Below are 27,208 nucleotides of genomic sequence, written 5' to 3' on the forward strand. Positions count from 1 at the left end.
TATGTAATTATTCTGCAAACCTTGAGAGCAATGAGATGCCCATTTTGGAAAGAATCTTAAGAAGACCACCTTTTACAGCCTGAAATGTAAATGGCAGATGAGACTTAAATGAAACATGACAAAAAAAAAGATTTCCAAGACAGACAAGGTTTAGAGAGAAACTCATATGATACAAGAGGTGAAACACAAAAAATAAAATAAAATAAAATAAACAAAACAAGAAAAAAAAAATGAAAGAAATATTGCATGTTAATTATGAAGAGAGATCTTCAGACTTCAGCTATATCTAAAGGTCGAGGTAACCAGAGTTTGGTCCAGTTTGGCTTTCAATGTAACCTCAGTGAAACTGGTTCCCTGAAATATTCCTGAGCAACCATATAGCTTAAACAGATTTTGATTGAGAATCAATTGCACACTAAGAATATAAAAGAAAAAAATTAAACTTCACATGAGAATTTATGTAATTTTCTATACTATCTGCAATACGCAGATCTCCTGTGCTTCAACAAATTCATCGAAAGTTTCAGAGTAGACTCGCTGATCTAACTATTTTTGAGAAAGCAGATCCACTATTTTACGCAAATGCATTGATCAACCATGTTATAAATGCTTCATGATGCAACTGAAAGAACCATTACAAGGTTTTTCCACCTATTGTTTTGTGGAAAGAGGTGGAGGCAGAGTAACTAATTGCAAAGTATATCATTCTCTTAGAACCCCTGAAAGAAATTGTGCACAGGGGTCAGAGGATGAAACATGAAGCTCAATTACGCAGGAGCTGTTGAGACAATGAAGTGCCAACAGCGCGCATAACCAACAAGCCAGGCCCTCTTTTTTGCCTTTTGTGTTAAATGCTTTGATTCTTTGAAAATCTCATTTGCTTACTTATTTTGAGAAAATTTTAGAACTAGCTCAACTTAGTTCACATTTCATGTTTTAGACAAAATAGGTAAGCTTTGTGTTACCATACTGTGGGTCTGTGGGATGATGGGTTTGTTTCCAGACACACTTGATAGTACAGAATTTCATATAGTGCTTGTTCATCACTTGACACATTTACAAAAAACATAGGTAAAACAGCCATAAATATGGTCATATCTATAGAAGACAGAATAATTTACAAGGAAGAGGCATCCAAACCTTGCAAAAGTTCCGTTGAGCCTGCTCAATCGTCACCGTTGGCATCTTTCCATTCCGCATCATATTGACAGTTTTAGTGCTAACCCTCCAGTGGCGGCATGTTTCTAATGCCAGGTATGGGCATACGGCACTAAGAAGAAATACATAAAATGAAATTAAGGATTTAGAATACTGGCTCTTTCATCCACAAGTCCAAAAAGCAAAAAGCTAGAGAAATAATTCATCGGACAAAAGCATGGAAACTAATAACACAATAATGAAAGAAAATGACATGCTACACACGTTTAAACTTTGTGGAAGTTTGTAAATGCATTGTATAAATAAATTATCAGTGCTCATAAGATGGTGCATTATGGAGAACTAAATGAGTATGCAGGGAATGCTGAAAAAAATTAACCTTTGGTTCTATTTTTAGTTAGATTGACTATTTTTAGCATGAAATCATGCTAGCCCTACTTGCATTCAGATGAGTTCATGCTGATTAAACATGCAACTCATTTTGTCAGAATTTTGTGAAACTGGATTATAGGCATTGGTCCAGGGACATGATCCAAATCTGAGATGCCAGCTTGCTATTCAGGGCCCCGAATTATCACTTAGGTATATGCAGAAATATATTTTCAGTGTTGCTGCAAAGAAAAATCAGTAAAGAGGATTGGCTTAAGAATGAGAATTATGAAAGTAATTAATAAATAAGAATTGGATTTTCATTACAAACAAAACTTTTCCGTAACTGCTATGGTCTCCATGAGATTCTGAAAATGGACAAAGCAGAGCGAATCTTAATTAAACATGTAATGATTAATGAAGATGAGACCTGGCCCCATATCCGATCAAACATGCAAACTGATGGGTGCTGAAGCACTGAGCAGTATCAGCAACGATGGATGCTGACATGCGCAAGCCATTTTGAATCAAATGCTGGTGGACAGCGCCGACAGCTAAAAGTATCGGGATGGCAGGGTGAGTTGGTTCCTGCAAATGGTTGACATTCAGCAGTTCATTGTTAGAACATTAATCAAATTATCATAGAAAAAGGCACCTAAAGTATAATTATAAATCTTGAAGCTCATTAAATTTATAAAATCTGAAACCTATATAACTCTACCAAGATGTTGATAGACCATGTGTCAGCTGGAAAAAAGAGAAAGGCACATGCAATTTAAAACAAAAAAGATAATAGTTGCTAATATATATACATGTTGCAATCTCCTTATAAGCTAGTAAGCCACAAATGAAAATTATTGTAGTGATTCCTGTTCAATAGAATAGAATTAAAATTGTCACACCAATGTAAGTTTTAACGCTGGATAAAACATTTTACAGCAGCATTATGGAAAAAATAATGGCCTAAATGAGGAAATAACCATATTTTCCGTAAACAGGACCATCATAGCAAGACAATTACATGACAATTACACTATTATTAACTTCCTCAAAAAGTACCTCTGCTATCAAAATCTTTTTCATAAAAGCATTATGGAGATTGTACATGACAAGGAAAAAAGAACTAGACCAAAGAAAAAGGTACAACGTACTATAGTTAGCTTATCTCCACTTTAACACAAGACAGAGAAACAACATGCGGTTATTATTAATAGGAAGGCAGACAAATTCACATGGAAAAATACTTTTTAAATGAAGTGAATTGCAAGGTGATTGCAGGGAAAATACTATCACTTTGCCAATTTCGAACTTTTCAGGCAATCAGATTTTGATTAAAATATAATAGGAAAAAATAAAAAAAGGAATATAAAATCAGCAAAGTACTACTCACAAGTTCATCAGAACGGTCAGAAAGAACAAGCAGTTGAGAACCATCCCGAACCGCTGCATCAGCCTCCTCGCAGAGTTCCTTTATCATTTTCTCTAGAGATCCATCTAAGCCATTCCGAATATCAAAGTATGTAGACAGTTTCTTTGCTTTTAAGTTCGGATCCTTCATCAACAAGTCTAGTTCACCTTCATTAAGAACAGGACTCGACAGAATAACCTGACAAGTTTCAAAAAACACAAGGAATTCTATCAGAATTGAGAAGTTAGAAATATAATTTGAGGTGGTCGATGAAACTGAATAAGATAGAACAAAACAGGAAACATAGCATACCTGATGAGCATTCTCAGGCCCAACCTCCAAAATATTACCACGTTTCCCAATACTGACCTCGAGAGACATTACCAAACCTTCTCTGAGCGGATCAATTGCAGGATTTGTGACCTTCAATAATTACCATGTATAATGTCATGAAATCAAGGAAGCAAAAAAAATAAAAAAAGAAAATGAAATAATTTTACTGCTGTCTACAAATATTGCAGAACACATCATGGCATGAACTTCACTACAAAGGAATGGCATTTTAAAAGTTGTGGACAGTGATAATAAAATGAAGACATAATACTAGGTAAAAACAAACTTAAACCAGGGCCTTTCAAATAAGGATGGAGAACGCACATACTTGGATGCATTGAATAAAGTTATGGGATAATAAATGAGAGATTGGTAACAATTTGCCACATGAACTACATGGACTAAATTGGCTTGAGTTCCAGAGAAGGGTTCACATCACTATATAAACAAATCTCATCAATCTTTTTGGCGATGTTAAGATTTATGCCGCTCAACTTATAAAGTGACCTGAAGCACTGGGCTTATAAATTGATGATATCAAGTTACCGAACTCAAGAGAAATGCGCCAGTCTGCCACTATGTTAAAAGAAACAGCATATAGATGTTTACTGCCTAGTGTACCCAATCAAATACCTAATCTGTATGTATATTCTTTCCATATCAATAGATAGAACCAGCAATGTGATGCAACTGCAAAAGGCAAATGTTGCAAAAAAATAAATAAATAAAATAAAATCCAAACCAATTGTTTTAATATATAAAATTAGTGCAAGCAAAACAATGATTAGCAAGTGCTCAACAACATTGGCAGTTTATATGCATATCCAAAGATAACAGGTAATAGAAAATTGCCTGATCAAACCTGTTGGTCATTAAGTAAGCTTAAAAGGAATGTTGTAAGAGATCAAGTCCATTTTATTTTCATATATTTTCACTATTATCATTGGTTATTCATTTTTATTCCTCCCTATACACTCAATTCCTTGATGAGCATATATAAGCAAGGAAAGTTAACAAAGAAGAAAAGCAATTCAAACGGCAAAAGTATATTGTACGGTAGTATATTATGCACAACTATGACAGAGGATATCAGTAAGTTAATAGCAACTAAGACACATATGATAGGAACCTAGCATTATGAACAAGTTTCAAGAAAAGCAACAAATTCAGCAGTCAGTCCATTGGGCACAAAAATAAGATTTGGACTACAATGTATCCTGAATAACTTCTATTCAAGTACCTGAGCAAATCGCTGCTTGAAATAGTCAAAGATCATGTGCGGCTTTCGAGATAACACCGCTAACGGAATATCATCGCCCATACAAAATGTTGGTTCCTTCCCTTGTGCAGCCATTGTCTCAATAACCATTTGCACGTCTTCACTTGAGTAGCCAAACGCCCTGATAGAATCAATTGAAGTTCTCTCAAGAAGGGTGTTATTTGACATTTGTACAACAAATCAAACAAATCACAAAAGAAGAGTATATTTAGATCAAATTAAAACAGAAAAAAAAAAAAAAAAAAAAACTAGTCTTATCAATTGAAATGAAAAGGAAAATGACTACTAAGGTCAAGTCCAACATAATAAGATAGAAAAGTAATTTATAAGAATAGCCGAGGATGTTGAACAAACAAGCATGCAAGCACATCCCTGTACCAATATCGGAAGATATGTTTCTTAGCATGCATGAGGATATCCATGGAATTACAGAAACACAAATGGGTGTGCCCATTGTCTGTAATTTAAGTAGCTTTTGTCAGTATCAAAGTAGTTCTTCATCATCCATGAATCTCTATTGGAAGATATATTTCTTACTTCTACAATTTTTCTCTTTTAGAAGTTCTCTGTCATAGTGAAGCACAAAACGGTTAATTTTATTGGGAAACTAATATAACAGCAAGAAAATAAATTTCTTGGTGTTAATTTAGGCTACAGTTTTATCTTATAACATGCGAAGGAAAATGGCACTTCACTAGTTGAACACATCTTGATATCACAGCAGAACAATGAATAACACAACAAAATAATTATTAAATTTATCAGAATCAAGTATTAAGTATAAACAATCATGGTATCAAAGATTCTCACTAGGAATCTTTATGACCTCACTAGGCCCAATCACACACAAAGTCCAAGATAACCTAGTGATGTGAGATTCTAGAGGAAGCTTCTACAGGTTCAAGAGGTGGCTCTAACAAATTGGCCTAATTTTGCTCACCCTAGTTTTGCTCACCCAAACTGCCACCCTAATTTTGCTCACAAATTGGCCTCCAATTCTGTGGACGATGGTACACTTTCACTGTGTCTAATTCAGCAAATACGTCAGCTTGCCTTACCAAATTTGTTTGGCCCCGCAAGGCTAGCAATAGCTATCCCGAACAAATTAGGCCTTGATAGCACTGCTTACACATCTACAAAAGTCTCCCAAATTTGTGCCTTGCAAGACCCGCCATGTAACAAATACGGCAGCTAATAGGAAACAAGAGAAATGCTACTATTTCCGGGCCCTATCGGCCTATCCTACTATTTGCTCCTATTTACCAGGAATGAACTACAAGGGCTTCACCAATGAGAGAATTCTAATTAGCACTCGTTAGTATGATTGAGTTGACCATAAATGCAAAACTCTTTATATAATAGCTAAAAATTAATAAATACGTTAACAACTACATAAAACTTTAAAAAAAATATATATCATAAAGTGATCCACTGGTATTAAAATATTCTTACTGTTGGTGTCTCAAAATCGTTTCATTGTCCATTGCAATGGCTGAAAGGAAGTTGACAGGTTTAATTGTACGTGTATTTTCCTTCAACCAACTTCCATAAGGACTTGCTGAAGCCACTCTTTTTTTAACCTCTGTATTTTCGAAAACCTATATATAAAACACTAGCATGAGATGTATGGAACTGTAAATGAAAAAGATACAAAAGACAGATCAAGTTAGATGCAAAAGATCTTCAATTTAGTAAGGTTCTCCTTTCGTCTGGAAAGTGTTTGTTGTTGAAACCAAACAAATTAAGATGTCATACTCATAAGGAACAAGTTGAACAAAATAATTTTCTGACTAGAAGTTGAAGAAAACATAAAAACACAAGGATTCTACCAAGAGCAGTATACCATTAAATAAGAAAGCCATTAAAATAAAACACGATCACAATGGTCACATATTAAACCAGCTCACAGGAATTTGCACAAGTTTGAAGAAGACTACATGGATAACATATACCCCACAACACAACTAAACCACACAGTATTGCGTTCACATCCAACATATGCAAAGCCTGTGTTACGATATATTTTATCTCTATTAGAATACTGTTTATTATTGCCTTCTATAGAGTAGGATTATATAGTATGTAATCCTAGTTATATTCTTACTATAGTAATCATTATTACTATAGTAAGACAATCTCTTGTACTATATATATTTGTTAATACAACTCAAGAGGCATGCTCTTTTGCCCTTCTTACATGGTATCAAAGCGGGAACCCTAATTTGGGGATATCGATCCATAGCCACCATCCACCATAAGTCTCACCTTTTTCATAGGTGTCTTTTCTTTTGGTGTTCTATCTCTCTGGTACTGCTACAGTACTATCGCTACAGTACTACTACAATACCGGTACTACAGTTTGGCAATGCTACAGTGCCTCTGCTACAGTATTTTCAGCCTTTTTGTGATTCCTCTTTGCTCCTTTGGTGCCACTCGAACTATCCTACTATTGGTTGCTCGTATCGCTCGGTTCTTTCCTTGGTGCGGTCGATTTTATTTGGTGATAAGTGATTCCTCTCTCGTGTGGTAGAAATCAGGTTCTTTTTTTTTTTCTCATCCGCTACATTCCGATTTATCTTTCTTTCATATCTAGTGGTGGATCCTTCTCTTAAGGTGGTAAACATGTCTTCTTCTATCTCAAATTTGCCAATTGTTAACATCAAAACTCTCATACCATTAGAACTCACCGATTACACATATTTTGTGTGGAAACAAGTCTTTCTTAATGTTCTAGAAAGTTTTGGTGTTACAATACATACGGACGGAACTAGTGTTGTGCCTTCTCAGACTATTAATACTGCTGATAAGAAGGTGGTTATAAATCTTGAATATGTAAGTTGGAAAAAAGGACGATACTACTATACTTTTATGGATTAATGCCACTTTATCTCTTAGCATATTACAAATGGTTATTTCCAGCTCACCTAAAACTGCATATGATGCATGGAGAATTATTGAGGCATATTTTCTTGATAAGACTGCTTCCACGGCTTTTTCTCTAAAGTCTGAATTGCGGAGCATTAAGAAATGCTCAATGAGCATGAGTGATTATATGCAAAAGATTAAGACGATTGGTGATGCTTCAGGCGATTGGTGAAATCGAGTCAGACCATAATTTGGTCATGACTGTTCTTCTAGGGCTACCAGAGGAATATCGAGGTTTTGTTAGTGCTCTAAACACACACAGAAATAAGCCAACTTTTGAACAACTTCGTCCACTCTTGATGCAAGAAGAAACAGAAATCCAGTGTCGTACTAGTGTGACTAGGTCCTCTGCTATTCCCACTATTGACGGTGAAGCTCTTTATGCCAATCGTGGACGTGGTAATCGTGGAGGCTGTGGAGGTAGATATCGTGGAGGTTGAGGACAGCATGGTAGACACTACTCTGGTCGTGGATCTCCTGGAATCTACCCACAGTCTCAACCCAATTATTCTCAACAATCTTACACTCCAAATCAACAACCGTACATTCCGAAGTCTGGCATACAATGTCAGATATGTGGAAAGTTCAATCATTCTGCTCTTCAATGCAGACAACGCTTTAATCATTCTTTCGTTGCCGATGAAGTTCCTCAGACCTTTGCTGCTATGAACCTTCACGAACCCGGTGAGGAGGTTTAGTATTCGGATACCGGAGCATCAAATCATATGACCGCAAACTCTGGTATTCCCTCATCTTCTAAACTTTATAGTGGGCATGAAGAAATTCTTGTTGGTAATGGAAATTTACTTGATATTACTTAGACAGATGAAACTCAATTGAATACATCTTCTAACTCTTTTGCTCTTAAAAATGTTCTTGTTGTTCCTGCTATTAAGAGAAATTTACTTTCAGTGCGTCAATTCTGTCAAGATAATAATTCTTTTTCTGAATTTGACTCTACTAGTTTTTCTGTGAAGGACAAGGAAACAGAAAAGGAGCTTCTTCGATGTCCTAGCTCGGGAACATCACTTTATCCAATTTCTTCTAAAGTTGCAAGTGTAGGGAATAAGCAACAACTAGCTCTTGTTGCATCTAGGTTTAGTGGATATGTCTGGCATAGATGGTTAGGCCATCCTAGTCTTCCTGTTCTTTCTACATTTATTAAAAACAATAAAATTGTTTATGATTCTGCACTGAAATTATCTGTCTACAATGCTTGTAATATGGGAAAACATATTAAACTCTCATTTCATGATTCGGAATCTCAGTCTGCTTTTCCTTTTCATATTGTTCATTCTGATGTTTGGCAATCACCTGTGCCCTCGATTTCTGGATACAAATATTATGTTATTTTTATCGACAATTATTCTAGATTTTTTTGGCTTTATCTTTTAAAATTTAAACATGAAGTTTTTGACAAATTTCTCGAGTTCAAGAAGATGGTTGAAAATATATTTCACAGCTCAATAAAAATTTTTCAATCTGACAATGGTACGGAATTTGTAAATGACAAATTTTCTAGTTTTTGCTCACAAAATGGAATTATTCACCGTTTTCTTGTCCTTATACTCCTCAAAATGGCCTTACTGAGAGAAAACATAGGCATTTATCTAACATTGTTAGAAGTCTATTGTTTCAAGCTGGCTTGCCTCTTCGTTTTTAGACTGATGCCATTCAAACTGCTGTTTTTCTTGTAAATCGACTCCCGTCTCTTACTGTTTTAAATAGGCGGTCACCGTATGACATTCTCCATGGTTGTGCTTCTTCTAACTTGCAACTTATCAGAGTCTTTGGATGTTTGTGTTATCCCGATGTTCAGGACATTGCAGATCACAAGCTCTCTCCCCGATCATTTCCTTGTGTTTTCTTGGGCCTTTCTAACAAATATAAAGGCTTTCACTGCCTCTATCCGAGCATTGGTAAAGTTTTTATTTCTCGCCATATTATTATTGTTGAAACTGTTTTTTCTTACTCTTGTTCGTCTAAATTTTCTTCCTCACCTTCCCCCACTACCTTAAATTTTTAACTATTTCAACATTTTCTTTCTAATCCTCCCTTATTGGGCGAAAGTCCTTCCGCTATTGATGCCATCTCTGGTTTTTCCTTCACATGCCCTTCTACGGACGTTGGTTCAAATGCATCTGTTTCACCGTCTGAGACTGTATCAACTTTTCCTTCCACCTTGAATCATGATGCCACACAGGTTAGTGATGAACATGCTGCCACTGTTGCTGGTCCACCTGAACTCCGAGTCTATACCAGACGACACACCCTCCGACCTACTGCTGCTACAGCTTCACCTTCTCCTGTTGAGTTGACGCCTTCCACATCTGACAGGCCACCTTCACCTCAGCCTGCTGAGCCTTCTTTATCAATCCGAACACACTCTATGCTTACTCAATCTATGATTAAGAATTTTGCCGGGTCTACCTCCTTCCTAGCTTCTACACATACTACTCTTCCTACTGAGCCTACCACTTTTCATGAAGCTTTTCAGGATGCAGGTTGGCGTGCTGCCATGGCTGAAGAATTTGATGCATTACTCACCAATGATACTTGGGAGCTTGTTCCTGCTCCTCCTTCTGTCAATCTTATTGGCTATAAATGGGTCTACAAAGTCAAACAGAAGGCGGATGGCTCTCTTGAGCGTCTCAAAGCTTGACTAGTGGCTCAGGGTTACAAACAACAACAAGGCATTGATTTTGATGAGACTTTTTCTCCGATTGTCAAGTCGACACTATTCGTACTGTTCTTTTGGTCGCTCTCTCCTCTGGATGGTCTCTCCAACAACTTGATGTGAAGAATGCCTTTCTTCATGGCACTCTCTCTGAGGACGTTTATATGAAACAACCACCTGGTTTTGTGCATCCTTCGCTTCCTAGTCACGTTTGCCGTCTACGCAAAGCGATATATAGTCTCAAACAAGCTCCTCGGGCTTGGTTTCAGCGCTTCACTTCCTTTCTTTTTTAGATTGGTTTTGTTGGCAGCACTGCTGATCCCTCGATGTTTGTTTGTCATTCCTCCTCTGGCACTCGTTCTTCTCTTGTATGTTGATGATATTATTGTCACCGGCAGTTCCTCATCTCTTCTCGATGCTCTTATCGTCACTTTACAACGCGAATTTGCCATGAAGGATCTCGAACTGCTGCATTATTTTTTGGGTATTGAGGTTCATCGCTCCCCCTCTGGTCTTCATCTATCTCAACAAAAATATGCGCAACAACTGCTTCAGCGACATGGTTTTCTTAACAGTAAGCCCGTTTCTACTCCTCTTTCGCCAACGTCTCGTCTCTCTTCCCATGAGGGGCGTCTTCTTGAGGATCCATACACTTATCGTCAAATAGTTGGTGCTCTCCAGTATCTCACTTTCACCAGACCGGACGTTTCATATGCCGTCAACTCTGTTGCCCAGTATCTCCATGCACCTCGTGAACCGCACATGCAAGCAGTCAAGCGTATTCTGCGTTATATTCGGGGGACGCTGTCTTATGGCCTTCCTATCTTTCACTGCTACAATCCTTCTTTTGTGGCCTTCGCTGATGCTGATTGGGCTGGTTGCCCGGATACATGTCGCTCTCCTTCTGGATATTGCATTTTTCTCGGGCCAAATCTTATCTCCTGGTCCGCTAAGAAACAACCCACAATTTCTCGTTCTAGTTCTGAAGCGGAGTATCGTGCTGAAACCTACACACTTGCTGAGACAGTCTGGATTCGTCATCTCCTTCATGACCTTCGTGTTTTCTTATGGCGCTCTATCAGTATTTATTGCGATAATCTCGGCACCACCTACTTTGTGGCCAATCCTGTTCTCCATGCTCGCACGAAGCACATTGAACTTGACCATCAGTTCTTGCGGGAAAAAGTTCAATCTGGTGATTTGGCCTATTCATATCCCTTCTGACAAGCAACTTGCCGACATTTTCACCAAGCCCCTGTCACCCTCTCGGTTTTTGATATTGCGGCTCAATCTTCGTATCCGACCACCGAATGCTTAGCTTGCGGGGAGATGTTACGATATATTTTATCTATATTAGGATACTGTATATTATTGCCTTCTATAGAGTAGTATTATTGCCTTCTATAGAGTAGGATTATATAGTATGTAATTCTAGTTATACTCTTACTATAGTAGTCATTGTTACTATAGTAAAACAATCTCTTGTACTATATATATTTGTTAATACAACTCAAGAGGCATGCTCTTTTGCCCTTCTTACAGCATGCAACCCAACAGAGTTGCAGGTTCTAGTACTTAATAGGATTGGTGACACTAATGTCCGAAATTTTGTTGCACAAACCCCATTTTTCTTTTACAAATAAATACTTAAGGCTGCTGAGTAGATCAAACATACATAGATCTAACATAAAAGGTTGTCATCAAATGTCTAAATAGTGTCTCAAAATCCAAGCTGAACAAAAGTATTGAATATATATTTTCAAATTTTTATGTTTCTTGAAATAGGTTGTTTCAACTCTCCAAGTAACGAACTACAAAAGAGGGTGTAGAGATGGTTTTATCAATTCCCTCCACATATTTATTGGGAAGTAGGAACAAAATCAAATAAAAATCTTACGGAAGATAGATGATCGAGTGTTATCAAGATGATTCTAAACAACAGTCAACATTAATTGGAAGGAATAGTTAGATTACGCAACATAATCAACCAAGCTTCTGCATGTCCAAGCTTCTATAGTTTAAGCGATCAGAAAGAACAAAGATGTTTAAAAAGAAGAGATATTTAAGAAGATCTAAAGTGCTAAATGAGAAGGCCAAAATAGAATCACTTTTTGTCCAAAAGTCATTTAACTTATTGATGTCTCATAGATGAGAAAAGTACCAACTCTATGACTTTCTATAACTCTAGTTACGATTATAAAATTGTTGTAATTACTCACGTTAGGCTAAAAAATATCATGTAGAGATGCCTAGTATGCCACATTATCTGCTTAGAGCATGTTTGGTTATCCATAAGTGGCTGAAATTAAAAAAAGTCACATTCGGAAATGCGAACTGTAAAGCGACTTTACAGTTCGATTGTTTGGCTAGCTATAAGGTGAAAAATAGAAAATTATAGTTTGTGGTTTCTATGGTTTGGCCACATATAAATAAATGAAAATATAAACAAACAACTTAAACTTGCAATTTGAATTAAAATTTGAATCAAATTTACATATAGAATTTTAATAAATCTTTTAGTTTTAGATTTTAAAATTAAATTTAAAATTTAAATTGAATTCAAATTTCAACTTAAAACTTAAAACACAAATTCAAATTTGAATTTCATAATTTGATTCAAATTTAAATTTATTACTTGATCTTAAATTTTGAATTTAAATAAAAATTCAAATTTTAAATTAAAATTTTAAATTGAAATTGAAATTCGAGTATGCATAATTCAAATTGCATCACTAAATTCATAATTTGAATTCAAAGTTCAAATTGAAAGTCATCATTAAAATTAAATTCAAAATGCAGCCTTATATTCAAATTTGAATTTCAACTTAAGAATTTAGATTTGAAATTCAAATTTGAATCTAAAGTTTGAAAATTTCACAATTTCAATTTAAATTTCAATGCTCAATTTAAATTTAAGTTTACATCAAAACAAATAATTAAATTCACAATTTGAAGTTCAAGTTCAAGTGGAAGTTCATAGCCGAAAATTTAATTTGATTCAAATTTACATTTAATATTTGAATTCAAGTTTGAATTTAAATTTTAAAACTAGATTTCATATTTGAATCTACATTTTAAATTTAAATTCACAAATTTGAATTTAAAATTTGCATTTGCATTTCAAATTGAAATTAAAAGTTAAAAATAAATTTGGAGATTAAAGTCAAGACCAGAAAACACCATTTACATAAGCTCTCCACTTCTCGGTGACTTCGAAATTTTCAAGCTCAAGTCAAAAAAGTGAGATTTCGTTATAGCTCACTTCAGTAGCTCACTGTTATAAAGTGACTCTCATATTCACTTCCGCAAACCAAACAACGGATAAGAAGTCATTTTCTGAAAGTCCAACATCCAATGCTTCAATTTCAGCCAACCAAACATCACGGAAGTTGAAGTTCCTAAGCTACACTTTGGTAAGTTCATGACATGCATGATACAGTATTTGCATTTCTCTCTTGTTATAGCTCACTTTTATAAAGTGACTCTCATATTCACTTCCACAAACCAAACAACGGATAAGACGTCATTTTCTGAAAGTCCTACACCCAATGCTTCAATTTCAGCCAACCAAACATCACAAAAGTTGGCGTGCCTAAGCTACACATACAAAATTATCATTCACATCTCGTGGAAAAGAATGGCATCATCATATATATAGATGTCGCGCTAGATATTACTTAGAAGAAAACCTTTAAACAATGCATTAATAGTAAAAGTTTGATAGTCTTTATCAAATTTAACAAGAGAGAAATGCATATACTGTATCATTCATGTCATGAACTGACCAAAACTTAGTATTTCAATAAATATTTCTAATGTTAACATTTAACATCTACTGCAGACAGCTTCAAGCACAACATTTGCGAACGTCCTCTTTAGTATTTGATTACATAATTGTAATAAGATCAAGAGTACATCCAAATGTATAGCACATCAAATTGAGCTACACATCCTTTCACAACGGTTAGAGACCAAATACTAAAGACAACTTGAAAATGACTTGATACACACATAAATTAAATGAAAACATTTCGTAAACCTCTAGATAATTACTGAATATCACAGGTGAAATGAGAAAAGGTAAATCTAATATGAATTAATGAATTGATGAAACATTGTCATAGTAAATAGCATATAACTACCAAACATGAATCATTACAAAAAAGTTCAACACTAGTATGAAGAACAAAGAAATAAAATGATAACAAAGAAATGAAAGGCACTAAATAAAGTACAACCTACCTCCCCACTCTGTAGATCGACTGTTATCATCATTCCGGGACCTAATCGCCCTTTCATTATGACCTTCGACTCATCCATTGGTAGAACACCAACCTGCAAATTATAATGGATGTATCATAGTATAAGTTCCGAAGTTCCTAGAATAACATGTTTGAACAGTAATAAAGAATTCTGCCAACACTTATTAATATGAATCAATGTATCAGAATGCCCTGTCTAAAAATACAAAAAACAGATGATGTTGCCATACCGTAGTAGTCTTGACTTAATTTATCAAATCAGCAGATAGTTCGAAAAAAGCTGATTTCCCAATTTTTAATCCATCATTTCAGAAAAACCATGCATTTTCAATTAAGCTTGAAGAAATTTGCAACTAGTAATGGGCAGTTGCAGACTTGCACGCTGAGAGAATTGTTTGTTCATCTCTCTTTGTTGAGTTAGCCACATTAGGGCCATTCCTTATTTGGGCCTTCTTAATTGGGCTACATGATATGGTGAAGCCCAATCTCTCCCATTCTATGTATTATAACCTGTGCGTTTGGGCTTCCCACTTATAGAGCCTTTGAATCATGGTTCTTTTGATCCAAAGACCCATATGTTCTACGTTCTTGTTTTACGGGCCGAATCGGGGGTGTTTTAGTGGTGTGGAAAGCATAGTAAAAGTAGAGAGCAAGGATTTAAGCGTCGTGGGATAGGGTCATACCGAAAACTTGCTCGCACGGTGGGTGTCGGGCCGTGCAAATGCGTGCCAGTCACAAAATTACATGTGTACCGACATATGATGGCATGAAATCTTTATTTTCTTTAGCAAAAAAATATTCTAACTGCTTATTATATATATATCTTTATCAAATCTTTTGTACTTTACTGAGAAAAATACTTATTAATTTAAAAAATAGAGGGTTTTGAGCTACATCATCGACACGGGGAATGCATCCAGTCGATATCTAGTTAGCATGATACATCATCGGCACGGGGAATGTATCCAGTTGATATCTAGTTAGCATAATACGGCACGATAGATACGGCCCGTGCCGATGGGCACTTAAATCCTTAGCAGAGAGTGAGAAGAAAAGTGCTAGAAAAATAGAGAAAATCCTAGAGCTTTGTTTAATCCTAGTTCTTATCAAGTAGGAAGTGGGATCTTCCTTGTGGGATGTAGTTTACACCATTTGGGTAGAGTTAGAGTTGTGGGAGCTTCTCTGTGTCTTGAAGAAAAGGTGATATCTCTTCCATTGTAACTCTCATGTAATCTCCAAGTTTATTGTGAAAGCTTCTTATGCATTATTCTCCCGTTAATGTAAACATAGGCAAACCAAGTTCGTTCCTACGTTCTTGTCATTTTCTTTATCTCGTATGATTGCTCTTGCGTATGCTCTCCATTGGAAGCTTAAGGTACCGTTTGGTTCGGATATAAGCAAAAACTAGCTATTACAGGGATAGGTACAAGTATGGGGATAAGAAAAATAGTGTTTGGATGAAAATTGGATTGTTCCCAGGGATAAGAACAATTTTAGGTAGTTTTATATAGAAAATGGAGGTGTTGGTGGGGATAACCGAAAACTACTATTCTCGGGTAAAAAATTAGCGTTTGGATATAAAGGGGGGGATAAGGGCCTATTCCTATCCCTATCCTCTAACCAAACGCTGCCTAAAGGATGTGGGTTGTGATAATGGCCACCAAGTATTTGTGAAATTGTCACCAACAACTTTCATCCTCATTTTACAACATTCTTTAGATTTGAATAAGAGTGACGCTTAATTTAGGAATTTGGGCTTCCCCTAAACTAAAAATACCTAATTCAATAAATCACGCATATAGTTTCAAGCAAGATTTAAAGTGTCCCCCGTGCCATACGGCACAGGACAATACGTACCGTGGCGATGGTGGGGGTCCCACTTGGAACCCCCATGTTGTGATACCCTTTGCGTATCGCATGAGACAACTCCCTTTGGGTATCGCGGCACAGTGCCACACTACATGCCTTCATAGGGGCATTGCATTTTTTTTTGGGGGTCTACTTTTGATTTTTTTTTCCAAACATACCTCTTTCTCATTCTCTTGTATCTTTTCTTCTCCTCAACTTTCTGTTTCAATCTTCCCTTTTCTTCTCACACCTCTTCCTCTTTGTTTTTTCTTTCTATTTTTTCCTCCCTTTTCTTATTATAATTTTTTCTCTACATTCTTCTTAAGAAAGAAGGCAAAGAAGGAAAATCCCTTCTATTTCTACTTTGTTTCTACTTTGATCACTTTGATATGAAGAGAGAAGGCAAAGAAATAATAAATCAAAGATGTACTTATTAGGTAAGTAAAAAAAATTTACAATATAACATTTTTTTCATATATTGTGATTACTTCTAACTTGCGAAGCTCATGTTTTGAAGAAATTTGAAATTATGCAATTTTTTATTAATAGTTAATAAAAAATTAAAAATAGATCTATGTCAATAAAATGTGGTCCAGTTTTATTATTTTGGATAAATATAGAATTGAATACGAGATTTACGACAAAAAATTTTTAACTTCGGAAATTGCTTTTTTGGATTTAGAAGATGGAAAATACTAATAAAATCAAGAGTTAATTGCATACAGCTCCCTGCAAACATAGCGAATTGCAAATCCCTACAAAGTTCAACTTTCTTATGTTATCCCTGCAAAAGTCCTAATGTTTTCAAATATGCCCCTACTATTAGAATCCGTTAGAAAAATTTAGTTAACCATAGGTAAAATATTTAACCCTAATTAGTCAATGAGGTAAATTGGCATTTTTACCTCTCTTATATTATACCTTCTCTCAATCAAAACCCTAGCAATGGAAACTCTTCTTCTTCCTCTTTCTCTTCCTCTTTCCTTCATGCTAATTTCGAATCCATAACTAGAATTTCTCCGTCCTCATTCATCCATGACGTGTGTTGCTTCGCTCATGTCGAACATGTGTTGCTTTCTTATTCAATTTCCTCTATAATTTTTCTTATTTTACTCAAAAGAAAAGGTTTAGGAGAAAACGAGTGAGAGAAGAGGTTGCAACAATGGTGGATTGGGCTAGATTTTAAATAGAAAGAAAGTGAGGAATAAGATGACCATTAAAATTTTTTTAAAGGGACATTTCTGCACGGTAATAGCAGCTGGGGCTTTTGTAGGGATATTTGTGATGGCAAAATTGACATTTCACTTATCTGCTGTTAGAAAATAAACAGTTCTCTAACAGTAACAAACCAAAGGGACAAATATGAATATCACTAGACTTTTGCATGGATAACAATTAAAAGTTGAACTTTGTAGGAATATTAATATATATACAATTCACTATGTTTACAAGGAGTTGTGTGCAATTAACCCTAAAATCAAAGACTAAATTGAAGCAATTGATATTTAAATTTGCTAAATTATTCGTCATATGATCTATTGCTAATTTTTATGGATAAACCTCACAATTTTTCTTAAAAACTTTAATAAAAAATAATATTGTCTTCAAAGTTTTAATAAATATTTTTAAAAGATTCAAAATTAAAAGATTGGAGCAATTGCAGTCCTATTCCAATCTAGTCATCATGCGGTCTCTCATCGAATTAAAATGGATGAATCTTGCAAATTCCATAAAAATTTTAAGAAAAAATAATTTTTCCTAATTTTGTATTTTATAATTTTTTTAAAGTTCCGAAAAAAAGTAAAATCAAAAGAATTTTCAAAGTTAATCGATTTTTAATTTCTGTTCTCTATAAACTATAATAATATTTTACTTTACATATAAAAAAAACCTACCATTATATTAATTGCTTAGTGAGCTATACAAAACCAATATTCATAATTATTTTTCTAAATCTTTCAAAATAATATTATAAGAGTCTATTGGTACCAAAAACACTAAAATAAAACCATGCCTAAGCGTGCTATCAGAGGTCATGCGCATCCAACCATGCCAAAGTGTGCCACGTGTCGGCATGGAGGCATTCTTGTGTCGTACCGTGTCAGGCAACAACTGGCACATCCACATGCTTTGGCACTTTAATCCTTGGTTTCAAGAAACTTCAATGGCATTAACAAGTTGGCTCTATCAATTGTGTATACAAAACTATGTAAAAACATATTAAGAACATTTAAAATAGATTTTCTGAAAGAAAAACGCAAAAGCCGAATATCACGATGAGTTGGCACAAAAGTAGCATGCCTATAACATGCTAGACGTGAATGGCTCTATGCCACAGCATGGCAGCCATATTTCTAGATTGCAAAAAGCTCACCATAGATGATGAACTACCTTGAAAAGGACGTGCCTATTTAATCTTTGTTGGAGAATTCTCCAAAGTCTGTATGACAGCATTCCAAAAGATTTCTAAATAAGCAATGACAAAGATTTTTGTCGAAACAAGCACAATAATGAGCATAACCAAAAGGCCAGCTACTTAAAAATGAGATCTAAAGAATTTGTAGTTTATTATGTAATCGCATGACATGTGATATACACACAATAATCTAGAGATAGGAATTATAACGTGTGTAATAACTAATAAGAGTGAAGTCAAATGCTAGTAAAAAAAGTTTCTAACTAAATAAAGCAACATAACATTTGCTAGGATGATAGTAAACGGTTAAACAATAATGAGAATAAACTTAAATCATAAGCATACAAAAAATTCTTTGAACAATAAGAAGACAAAGCATTAGAGGGGAAAAAATATGACCACGTAAGAAGCATGACGGGTACCTCAGATGCAACATAGACAAAATCATCTACTGTTCGCCAATATCGAGCTGGACGAAGCCCATTTCGATCAAGACAAGCACCTACCGTCTTCCCATCACTACATACATTGAAAAATCTTAGTTAATCAATACGGAACACAACATCAACATAATAGATACCTCAGTTAACAGGTCATATAAGTTCACTTTTGAGTCGAGAATAGAGTACGAGAGATTTGAAGTTTACGAAGACATAACATCCATTAACTTTTTTCCAAATAAAGAACATATCATATTAGTCCCACGTAAATGATGGTTTCGACCTTAGTTAGTTAATTCGCGATTAATACGCGAATTATTCGCGTATTTTTTAAGATACGAATTAAACGGCGAATTTCATATTTTTCCCAAAAGTTTGAAAAAAAAACGTGATTTTTCGTCAAAAATCATTATTCGCGAATTAATCGCAATTCGCAAACTATTCGCCCAAAAAATCGGCGATCGTGGTCGCGGACTTGCGGCCGAGGGTCGCATCGTCGCCGCTGTTGTCGCCGCTCGCGTCGCCGCCGGTCTCGTCGCCGCTCGCGTCGTCGCCGCCGCTCTCGTCGCCGCTCGCGTCGTCGTCGTCCTCCGCCGCCCTCGCCGGCGCCGGGAGCAAGGGCCGCGGCGGCGGATCCCATCTCCTCGCCCGAGTCGTCTCCAAAATGGGAAAGATGAACAGTAAAAATTATCGGGGCTTTGGAGGTTGGGATTGTGCGCGGTCCACGAGGCTATTTCAGCCTCGTGGACCGCGTGAGGGGAGGTCCACATCCACAGTGGACCTCCCTCTCATATATATATATATATATATATATATATATATATATATATATAATATTTATTTATATATATATATTTTCATTTATTATATAAATTATTTTATTTTTAATAGAAATATTTATATAATATTTATTTATAAATTTTAATTATTTATTACTATTTTTAAATATATAAATTTTATGTATATTAATATATGTTTATTATTAATATATGATATATTTAATCTATATATAAAAATTATACTAATAATATATATAGTATATTAATTATTATATATTTTATTTATAGCGAATTTTTATCATCCGAATTTTAATGGTGAAGTATAATATCCTATAAATTACGTATCCCGAATAATTACGTGAACCTTTTTTAGCCGTATTTTTCAACGAATTTAAAAATTTAAAGATGAATTTTATCCGAATTATATCCTAATCCTGAATTTTTGCCAAATCCGAATTAACTAACTATGGTTTCGACAGCCATTCCATTTAATGGTTAATTTTTAAATGAAAGCATGTTTCAATGAACAAACAAAGAACAACTTGCTATACAACTAAATGGCCAACCAGCTGCAAAAGATCAAAGCTGGCCTGCCTGATGCATTCAGATCAAGGCTGATTTTTATGATTGAACATCAGATAAGGAGAAAGGGATCTGCCTCCTTATTGGTCCTTCATTTAAGAAATCAGTTAGAAAGAACTGTCGCCAAGTCTCTAGATCAACTGTTAGGTAGTCCACAGAACCAAAGCAGCTTGAGTGACCTAGAGCGACATTGGAATAAGAAAGGAATGTACGACTGTTAAGAAATCAGTTAGAAAGAATCAATTAGAAATCAATTGTTAAGAAATCAGTTAGAAAGAACTGTTGCCAAGTCTCTAGATCAACTGTTAGGTAGTCCACAGAACCAGAACAGCTTGAGTGACCTAGAGCGACATTGGAATAAGAAAGGTATGTATGACTCCCAAGATTTGAAAAGATCGAGATCCAACATAGACTCCTGGTTCATACTTAATAGTGTTCTCTACTGTATAAATTTTTCATCTTCGTTCTATATATCCAAATGAACAACATATAAACACTACAATCTGTGGTACCCCTGCAACTTACAGTGTACGAGTAGTTCCAAATAAGCTTCACAAGCAGCATTTCATAAGTTCCATTGGCCCACAACATTGTTAAATTTTGAGATCATGCAAATCTTACATTGTGTTGTGCAGGTGAATGTTAGTCAGTTAAGTAGAAGGTAAGAGAAAAAGTAAGCTATTGTGCTCCTTGCAGGCTTCACATCCACAGCTACCAAAAAGGTGAAATAATGGCCCACCTATAGCTAAGGTACTTGTTCATTACTATGCCCAATATGTCCAATAAACTAGCGAACACAGAGCCTACTAACTTCAATGTCAAGGAAACAAGTAAAAGCCCATTGAAGACATGCAAGAGTAGAAAAGACAAATGAGCAGAGTTTGAACTTCTGCTTACGCAGCTAGAGAGCTAAGTTATGAAAAAGACACATATGACCCATTTAACTAGAATAAATCTTATGCAAATAACAATTTGTACCCACCTAAATAAAAGTAATGCAGGACCATCCCAGGCCTCCATTTGCCCCTTGTAGTAGTCATAAAAATCAACAACCTAATGCAGAAAAGATGTATACGATGTCAGCTCTCCAACTGAATTTGATAAAACCTGTAGCAAAAGTTATTCATAAAACAAGTATCCACTGCAATACAATATGAGTTTCTCGCTGCATTTAAGGAAACCAAAGGATGATGTCTAGGCAACATTTGCAGCTGAGTAGATTCAATTCACAAGCATTAAGCTAGATACTCAAACATTACCTCGGGATATTTAATCATCAGTGTTGGATGATTCTTATATGCCTCAGGAACAAGAATCATAAGAGCTTCTGCTGGGCTTCGACCACTTCTTAGTAACAACTGGACAGAGAAAAACTTATCCATGTAATCACTGACGAGAATTATAAAACTAAAAGTATGGACAAAATCTTTGTCTCAAAATACCAAAAAAAACACAGAGAAGCAAGAAATGGACAGATTGTGTACAGTGTTAGGGTTACAAATAGGCATATTCAACATCAAATGTCTATTAAGAAGCCCATTAAAGTTACTAGATAAATTGATGAGCTGTGATTACACAAAGACGAATAAATATGTCATCAGTATTCAGGTGATACAGTGAAGATTAGAATAATGCCATGGTCCATTGCTATTGTCAATTGTCAATACTTATCAGACAGCAAAACATTCATTTGCAAATATAACCAAAAACCTATAAGTTTTACAAACAACCAGCCGCAGCATAGGCCCAACAAGTGGACAAGAATAGGAAACTTCGTGCGTAAAACTAGAGTTTATTCAATGTGATATACAACTTTTGGCACTCATACATTGTATATGTTTATACTCATCAACATAGATATAGCTCTCCTGTACAGTAGGAATCATATTGTATCAGAAAGTTATTTTTGTTTATTAAGCCATGTGATGTGACTAGTACATTGTGATTGGAATTTTTCTTATTAGGATATTACATAACTAAAAATAAACATTCAATAATACAGAACAATAATGTTGTCACAAGGCAAATATCAAACATCACTATTACATAACGCACCATTCATGCAAAATAGTCATGACATAGGATACATACTACAGTATCTATCAAGTATCAGCATTCAATAATGTTAGATTAAAAAAATATACAAAGATATGTTAGTTTTTGTTAGCATATAAAGTACTTATATACAATATTGTACAGTGAACCTTATAGATACATTACGGATGTATATATACATGAGTATACGTGCATTAAGATAAACCAATCAGAAGTAAAAATATTGCTATAATCTTATAAAACCATTAATAAGTTGCTTATTATTCCTGTAATCAAAATATTAAAGATGTCCGTGGATCGGGTCGGGTCTGGATAATTAATATACTGTACCCATACCCTAGAAAGAAATGGTTACAAAAAAATATATATACCCTACCCATTTAACTTCGGGTCGGGTCCGGATCAGGGTACTAAAGTTACTAATATACTCATCGGGTATATTTGAGCGGGTCTGGGTAGTGACTTCCCGTATATTACCCGTTCAAGACCGGATATGGATCGGGTCTAGATCGAGTACGGATATCCGTATAAATATATTTTTTTTATAAACTTTATTAAATAGTCAATAGACAAACTATAAAGCCCACTACAAAAAAACTCGCATTCTAATAAGTTGTACCGTCCAATAAAATTCATTCAAAAGAAATATTGTCGCTGATGATGATGATGACACTGATGATGATGATGACAATGAAATATTGTTGGCGTAAATGAAATGAACAAAAAGGAGTAGAAAGCAAAGAGTAAAAAAATTAGAAAAAAGTAATGAGTAAAAGAGACGGCTAGGGTTTCATTAGGATGAAAATACGTAGTGACTCATCATCTATAAGTCATATTAAAATTGATCCTTCAACTTCAAAAGTTTATTTTTTTTTTATTTACTATCAGATATTTCATCGGGTCCGGGTCCGGATCCGGATTTGAAAACTATTCCGGACTCTATTCATTTAAAAGTTAGGTTCGGGTCGGGTCCAAATCAGGTATGGGTATAAAATATCCGGACCCATACCCGAAACTTTAATGGGTAATTTTTTTTTATCCGTATACTATTCATTTTTTATCGGGCCCGGTTCCGGTCCGGGTACGGTCCGGGTCGGGTATGGGATATCGGATATTTTGGACACCTTTACAAAATATTGACGATAATCAGATCAAATAAGAGTCAGCTCATACTTCTGCAGCACTATCAAGATTTGCCGAATCAGATGCCTTCGAGTCACCAAATGGACGTATTTCATTTTCACGGCCACGCCAAACAGGGGACTGAATCGTAGCTTCTCGCGACTGCATCCAGTTCAAATTTCCCTATACAGAAAGCTTCTTCCATTAGTACCCAAATGAATTGTCTAAGCTTATTGATAGGGTATAAGAAAAGATTCTATAACAAAATTTCAAGAAACAAAAACCAAGTTATACTAATTATAATTAAAGAAAAAAAGAGACCTGTATTGTATTGATCTCCCCATTGTGTCCAAGTAACCTCATTGGCTGCGCTAGAGGCCACCTAGGGCTCGTGTTTGTACTGTATCTTCGATGATAGATAGCAAATGAAGATTTGTACAAATCATTCTGGAGGTCCAAATAAAACTGTCCCAATACTTCTGAGCGAAGCATGCCCTTATAAACTACAGTCCGACTTGACAAGGAGCAAAAGTAAAGCTCATCTTTCCATTCTGCAGCTTTTGCTGCTCGCTCAATCAGCTTTCGGCAGATATATAATTCTCTTTCTATGTCATCACTGCTATCTTCTTTTGCAACTTTGACAAATACTTGTTGTATATTAGGCATGGTTTCTTTGGCATAGTAACCAACTACTGCCGTATTTACAGGAACAGGTCTCCAGCCAAGAACCTCCAAACCTTCTTCTGCAAAAATCTTCGTAATTACTGCAAAAGGAAACATTGCCACTTTCAAACATCAAGAACTGCTACCATATCTCTAACCTAAGGAAGAAGGGGAGAAGATTGATAGTGCAGTTTCTTCTTGAATTGAAATTACGGAACAACTATATACAAATCAAACGTATATAAAGAACCCAAGTCAGAAAAGGCAGAAAAGAATGAATAAGCAAGGGCTTACTTCTGACCTTCATATAAGAGTTTTACAAGATCTTAGTTTCACCTAAAATGAGTATATAGTCAGACAAGAGGTTGAGGCTACAAACATGCAGATTGATGCTGCAGTAAAAATACGAAACTCTAAAGTAAAATGTCGCATCATGATTGACGACATAAATGGATGCATTACCCGATTTTGCTTCTTCCATGAACTGTTCATTCTTGGGAAGAAAAATCATGCCAACACCAGTCTTCGAACTGTCCAAGGAAGGTAGTCCTTGCTTGCTCGCCCAGTTATTGTATAAATCCCATGGTATGGCGCTCATCAAGCCAGCCCCATCACCAGAGTCATTATCTGCCCCACAACCTCCACGATGTTCCATGCATCCAAGAGCTGTAAGAGCATCCCTAATGATCTTGAAGGAAGGTTCATTTTTCAAGTTTGCAATGAATCCAACACCACAAGCTCCTCGCTCTGATATGATGTCATTTAAACTAGCCACCTGATAAAAACCTTATTTGTATGATTCGACAAATAGTAAAATACAAGCATACGAATGTAAAAACAAATCTCAAACAACATAGCATATGGAATGCAGAGCTAACTTACATAATGAAGATGCTTGGCAATCAGTATTAAACACCATGTTTTCAAGTTTCAGCTTAACTACTAAAACTATGGGATGTACAGCTAATATACATAATGAAGATACTCGATAATCAGTACTAAACACCATGTTTTCAAGGTTCAGCTTAACTACTAAAACTGATACACTACAATAAACAAAATCGACAACTGGTGTTAAAGTATTAAATCAATATCTTATATTACAGCCGTTACAACTCAAACTTAAGTTGATGCCTATCTCAAACTCAAGTTGATGCCTAGTATATGTCAAGATGAAGCAAGCAGGGACATTTAGGAAATTCATAGTATGATCATCAAGCTCCAATACAGCAAATTCCATTCTCAGATTTGAATAGCTCAACAGAGCAGGATCAAAGCAATAAGCAAAGACAGTGTGGTACAAAACCAGCACTCAATACCTCCTCAATCGTCAAGAAAAAACAAATCCCGTATCTACTGTATAATGGATCCACTAAGAAGAGAACAAAAAACAATTCCATCACTTGATCTTGCTCTGACTTATTGAGGAGTCCACTCCATTCACATCACAATTTCTTCCAAATCAATACGTGGACGGGCCTCTCCGGACTCTATCTACAAACAGGAAAACTAATCAAACACTTACGTTTCATCACTACAAGTGAACTAAAACCAAATTACTCTTCAAGCCACCGCGTTCATGTCACGCACACAAGATCGCTCGCAAGCGATTCATCGAGAGCAAATAAAACTCGTTTAGATCAAGCGAATACCTTCGGCGGCGGCGGGTCATCGCGCCTCTGCAACGAGGCATTGACCGCGGTGAGAGCGGCCCCGGCGGCGCCGTCCACGTCGAGCACGGCCCTCGCCGCTGGCGACCACCACCCCCTCCTCCCCGCGGCGGTGGCGCAGCCGCCGAGCGCCGCCGCGGGCGCCTCCGACGAGGAGAGCGCGGTTGTAGGGCACGAGCGTGGCGGGGTTAGCGGAGGAGGAGGAGGAGGAGGAGGGGCGGAGGAGGAGCCCCGACGCGGCGGGGCTCGGGGTCTGGTGCACGGTCGCCATGTACCACTACCTCGAGGAAGCAGGCCCCCGAGGGCTCGGGCGAGTACTAATACTACGAGAGGAGGCGATGGGGGAACGGAACCAGACGAATCGTGTGGAGGGAAAGACGAAGAAGAGGATAGAGGAGAGAGAGAGAGAGGAGAAGAAGACGAGGACGAGGAGAAGAGAGAGAGAGAGAGAGAGGGGAAGAGAATGGGAGCCAACCACACCCGCCTCCTCTCACGTCTACCTCCGGAGTCGATTCGAAAGAGAGGGAAAGAGAAGGGCAGGGGTAGAGCGAGAGAAAAATGTGGGAATGAATAAATCGGATTTTCTTTTGCTAGGGGTCGGTTATTGTCCATGCGCCTGATATGCGTGATTCCCCTACATATCCGGTTGCACAGTTTCCTCCGACGTGGAGACGTGGCGTTACAGTAAATGGTTACATCAAGTGCTTTTGAATCGGTCACTGATACACTCCAAAATAAAATATATATTTTATACATATTTTATTTTAAAATTATTAATATTGTACTTATTACATCAATATTTTTTTAGTTTTACTAAAAGTTATTTAAATTTTAATCAACGGGCGTACAAGAAGCTTTTTTTTTTTTATAAATTAGAGATCTCACATGTTCGTGGAGACTTTACAATATAACGATGTATAGGACGCTGCGCCCTACTTTGTAGGGAATCGTCAACGGAGTGGAGATCGGAATGGATTTGACTACCTTTTTTTTTTTCTCTCTCTGATGTAGTGCAATGCTAGTGGAGCTTTACAAACTTCTGAGTATCGTGGCGTTGGCCAATGTAGAGGACTGAGCAGTGGGGACCACCACAAATTTTGTGTCGTATGCACGATAAGCTATCACAGCGACAGGAGTGTAAGTTATTCTTGTAATAATAATTAAATTTAATTACAACTACACTATTTTTTATTATACTATTTTTTTCTAGAATTATAGTGCT

At 36.1% G+C, this 27,208-nt stretch overlaps 1 protein-coding gene across 1 annotated transcript in view; it reads right to left on the minus strand.

Annotated features, from left to right (window-relative positions):
- Nucleotides 1–26,625, minus strand: part of LOC109724287 (ferredoxin-dependent glutamate synthase, chloroplastic) — a 38,001-nt gene extending 11,376 nt beyond the window's left edge. Inside the window, exons 1-15 of the mRNA XM_020253059.1 lie at nt 25,969–26,625; nt 24,779–25,091; nt 23,975–24,417; nt 23,705–23,836; nt 21,736–21,834; nt 21,459–21,529; nt 19,098–19,194; nt 14,392–14,484; nt 6,000–6,145; nt 4,509–4,668; nt 3,248–3,358; nt 2,918–3,133; nt 1,958–2,115; nt 1,141–1,270; nt 21–79 (exon numbers count right to left, since the gene is read on the minus strand). Coding sequence (XP_020108648.1) covers nt 21–79; nt 1,141–1,270; nt 1,958–2,115; nt 2,918–3,133; nt 3,248–3,358; nt 4,509–4,668; nt 6,000–6,145; nt 14,392–14,484; nt 19,098–19,194; nt 21,459–21,529; nt 21,736–21,834; nt 23,705–23,836; nt 23,975–24,417; nt 24,779–25,091; nt 25,969–26,598 — 2,858 coding nt within the window. The 5' untranslated portion in view covers nt 26,599–26,625. The remainder of the gene's footprint in view (nt 1–20; nt 80–1,140; nt 1,271–1,957; nt 2,116–2,917; nt 3,134–3,247; nt 3,359–4,508; nt 4,669–5,999; nt 6,146–14,391; nt 14,485–19,097; nt 19,195–21,458; nt 21,530–21,735; nt 21,835–23,704; nt 23,837–23,974; nt 24,418–24,778; nt 25,092–25,968) is intronic.

Source organism: Ananas comosus, linkage group 18, assembly GCF_001540865.1.
Source record: "Ananas comosus cultivar F153 linkage group 18, ASM154086v1, whole genome shotgun sequence".
Lineage (NCBI taxonomy): Eukaryota > Viridiplantae > Streptophyta > Magnoliopsida > Poales > Bromeliaceae > Ananas > Ananas comosus.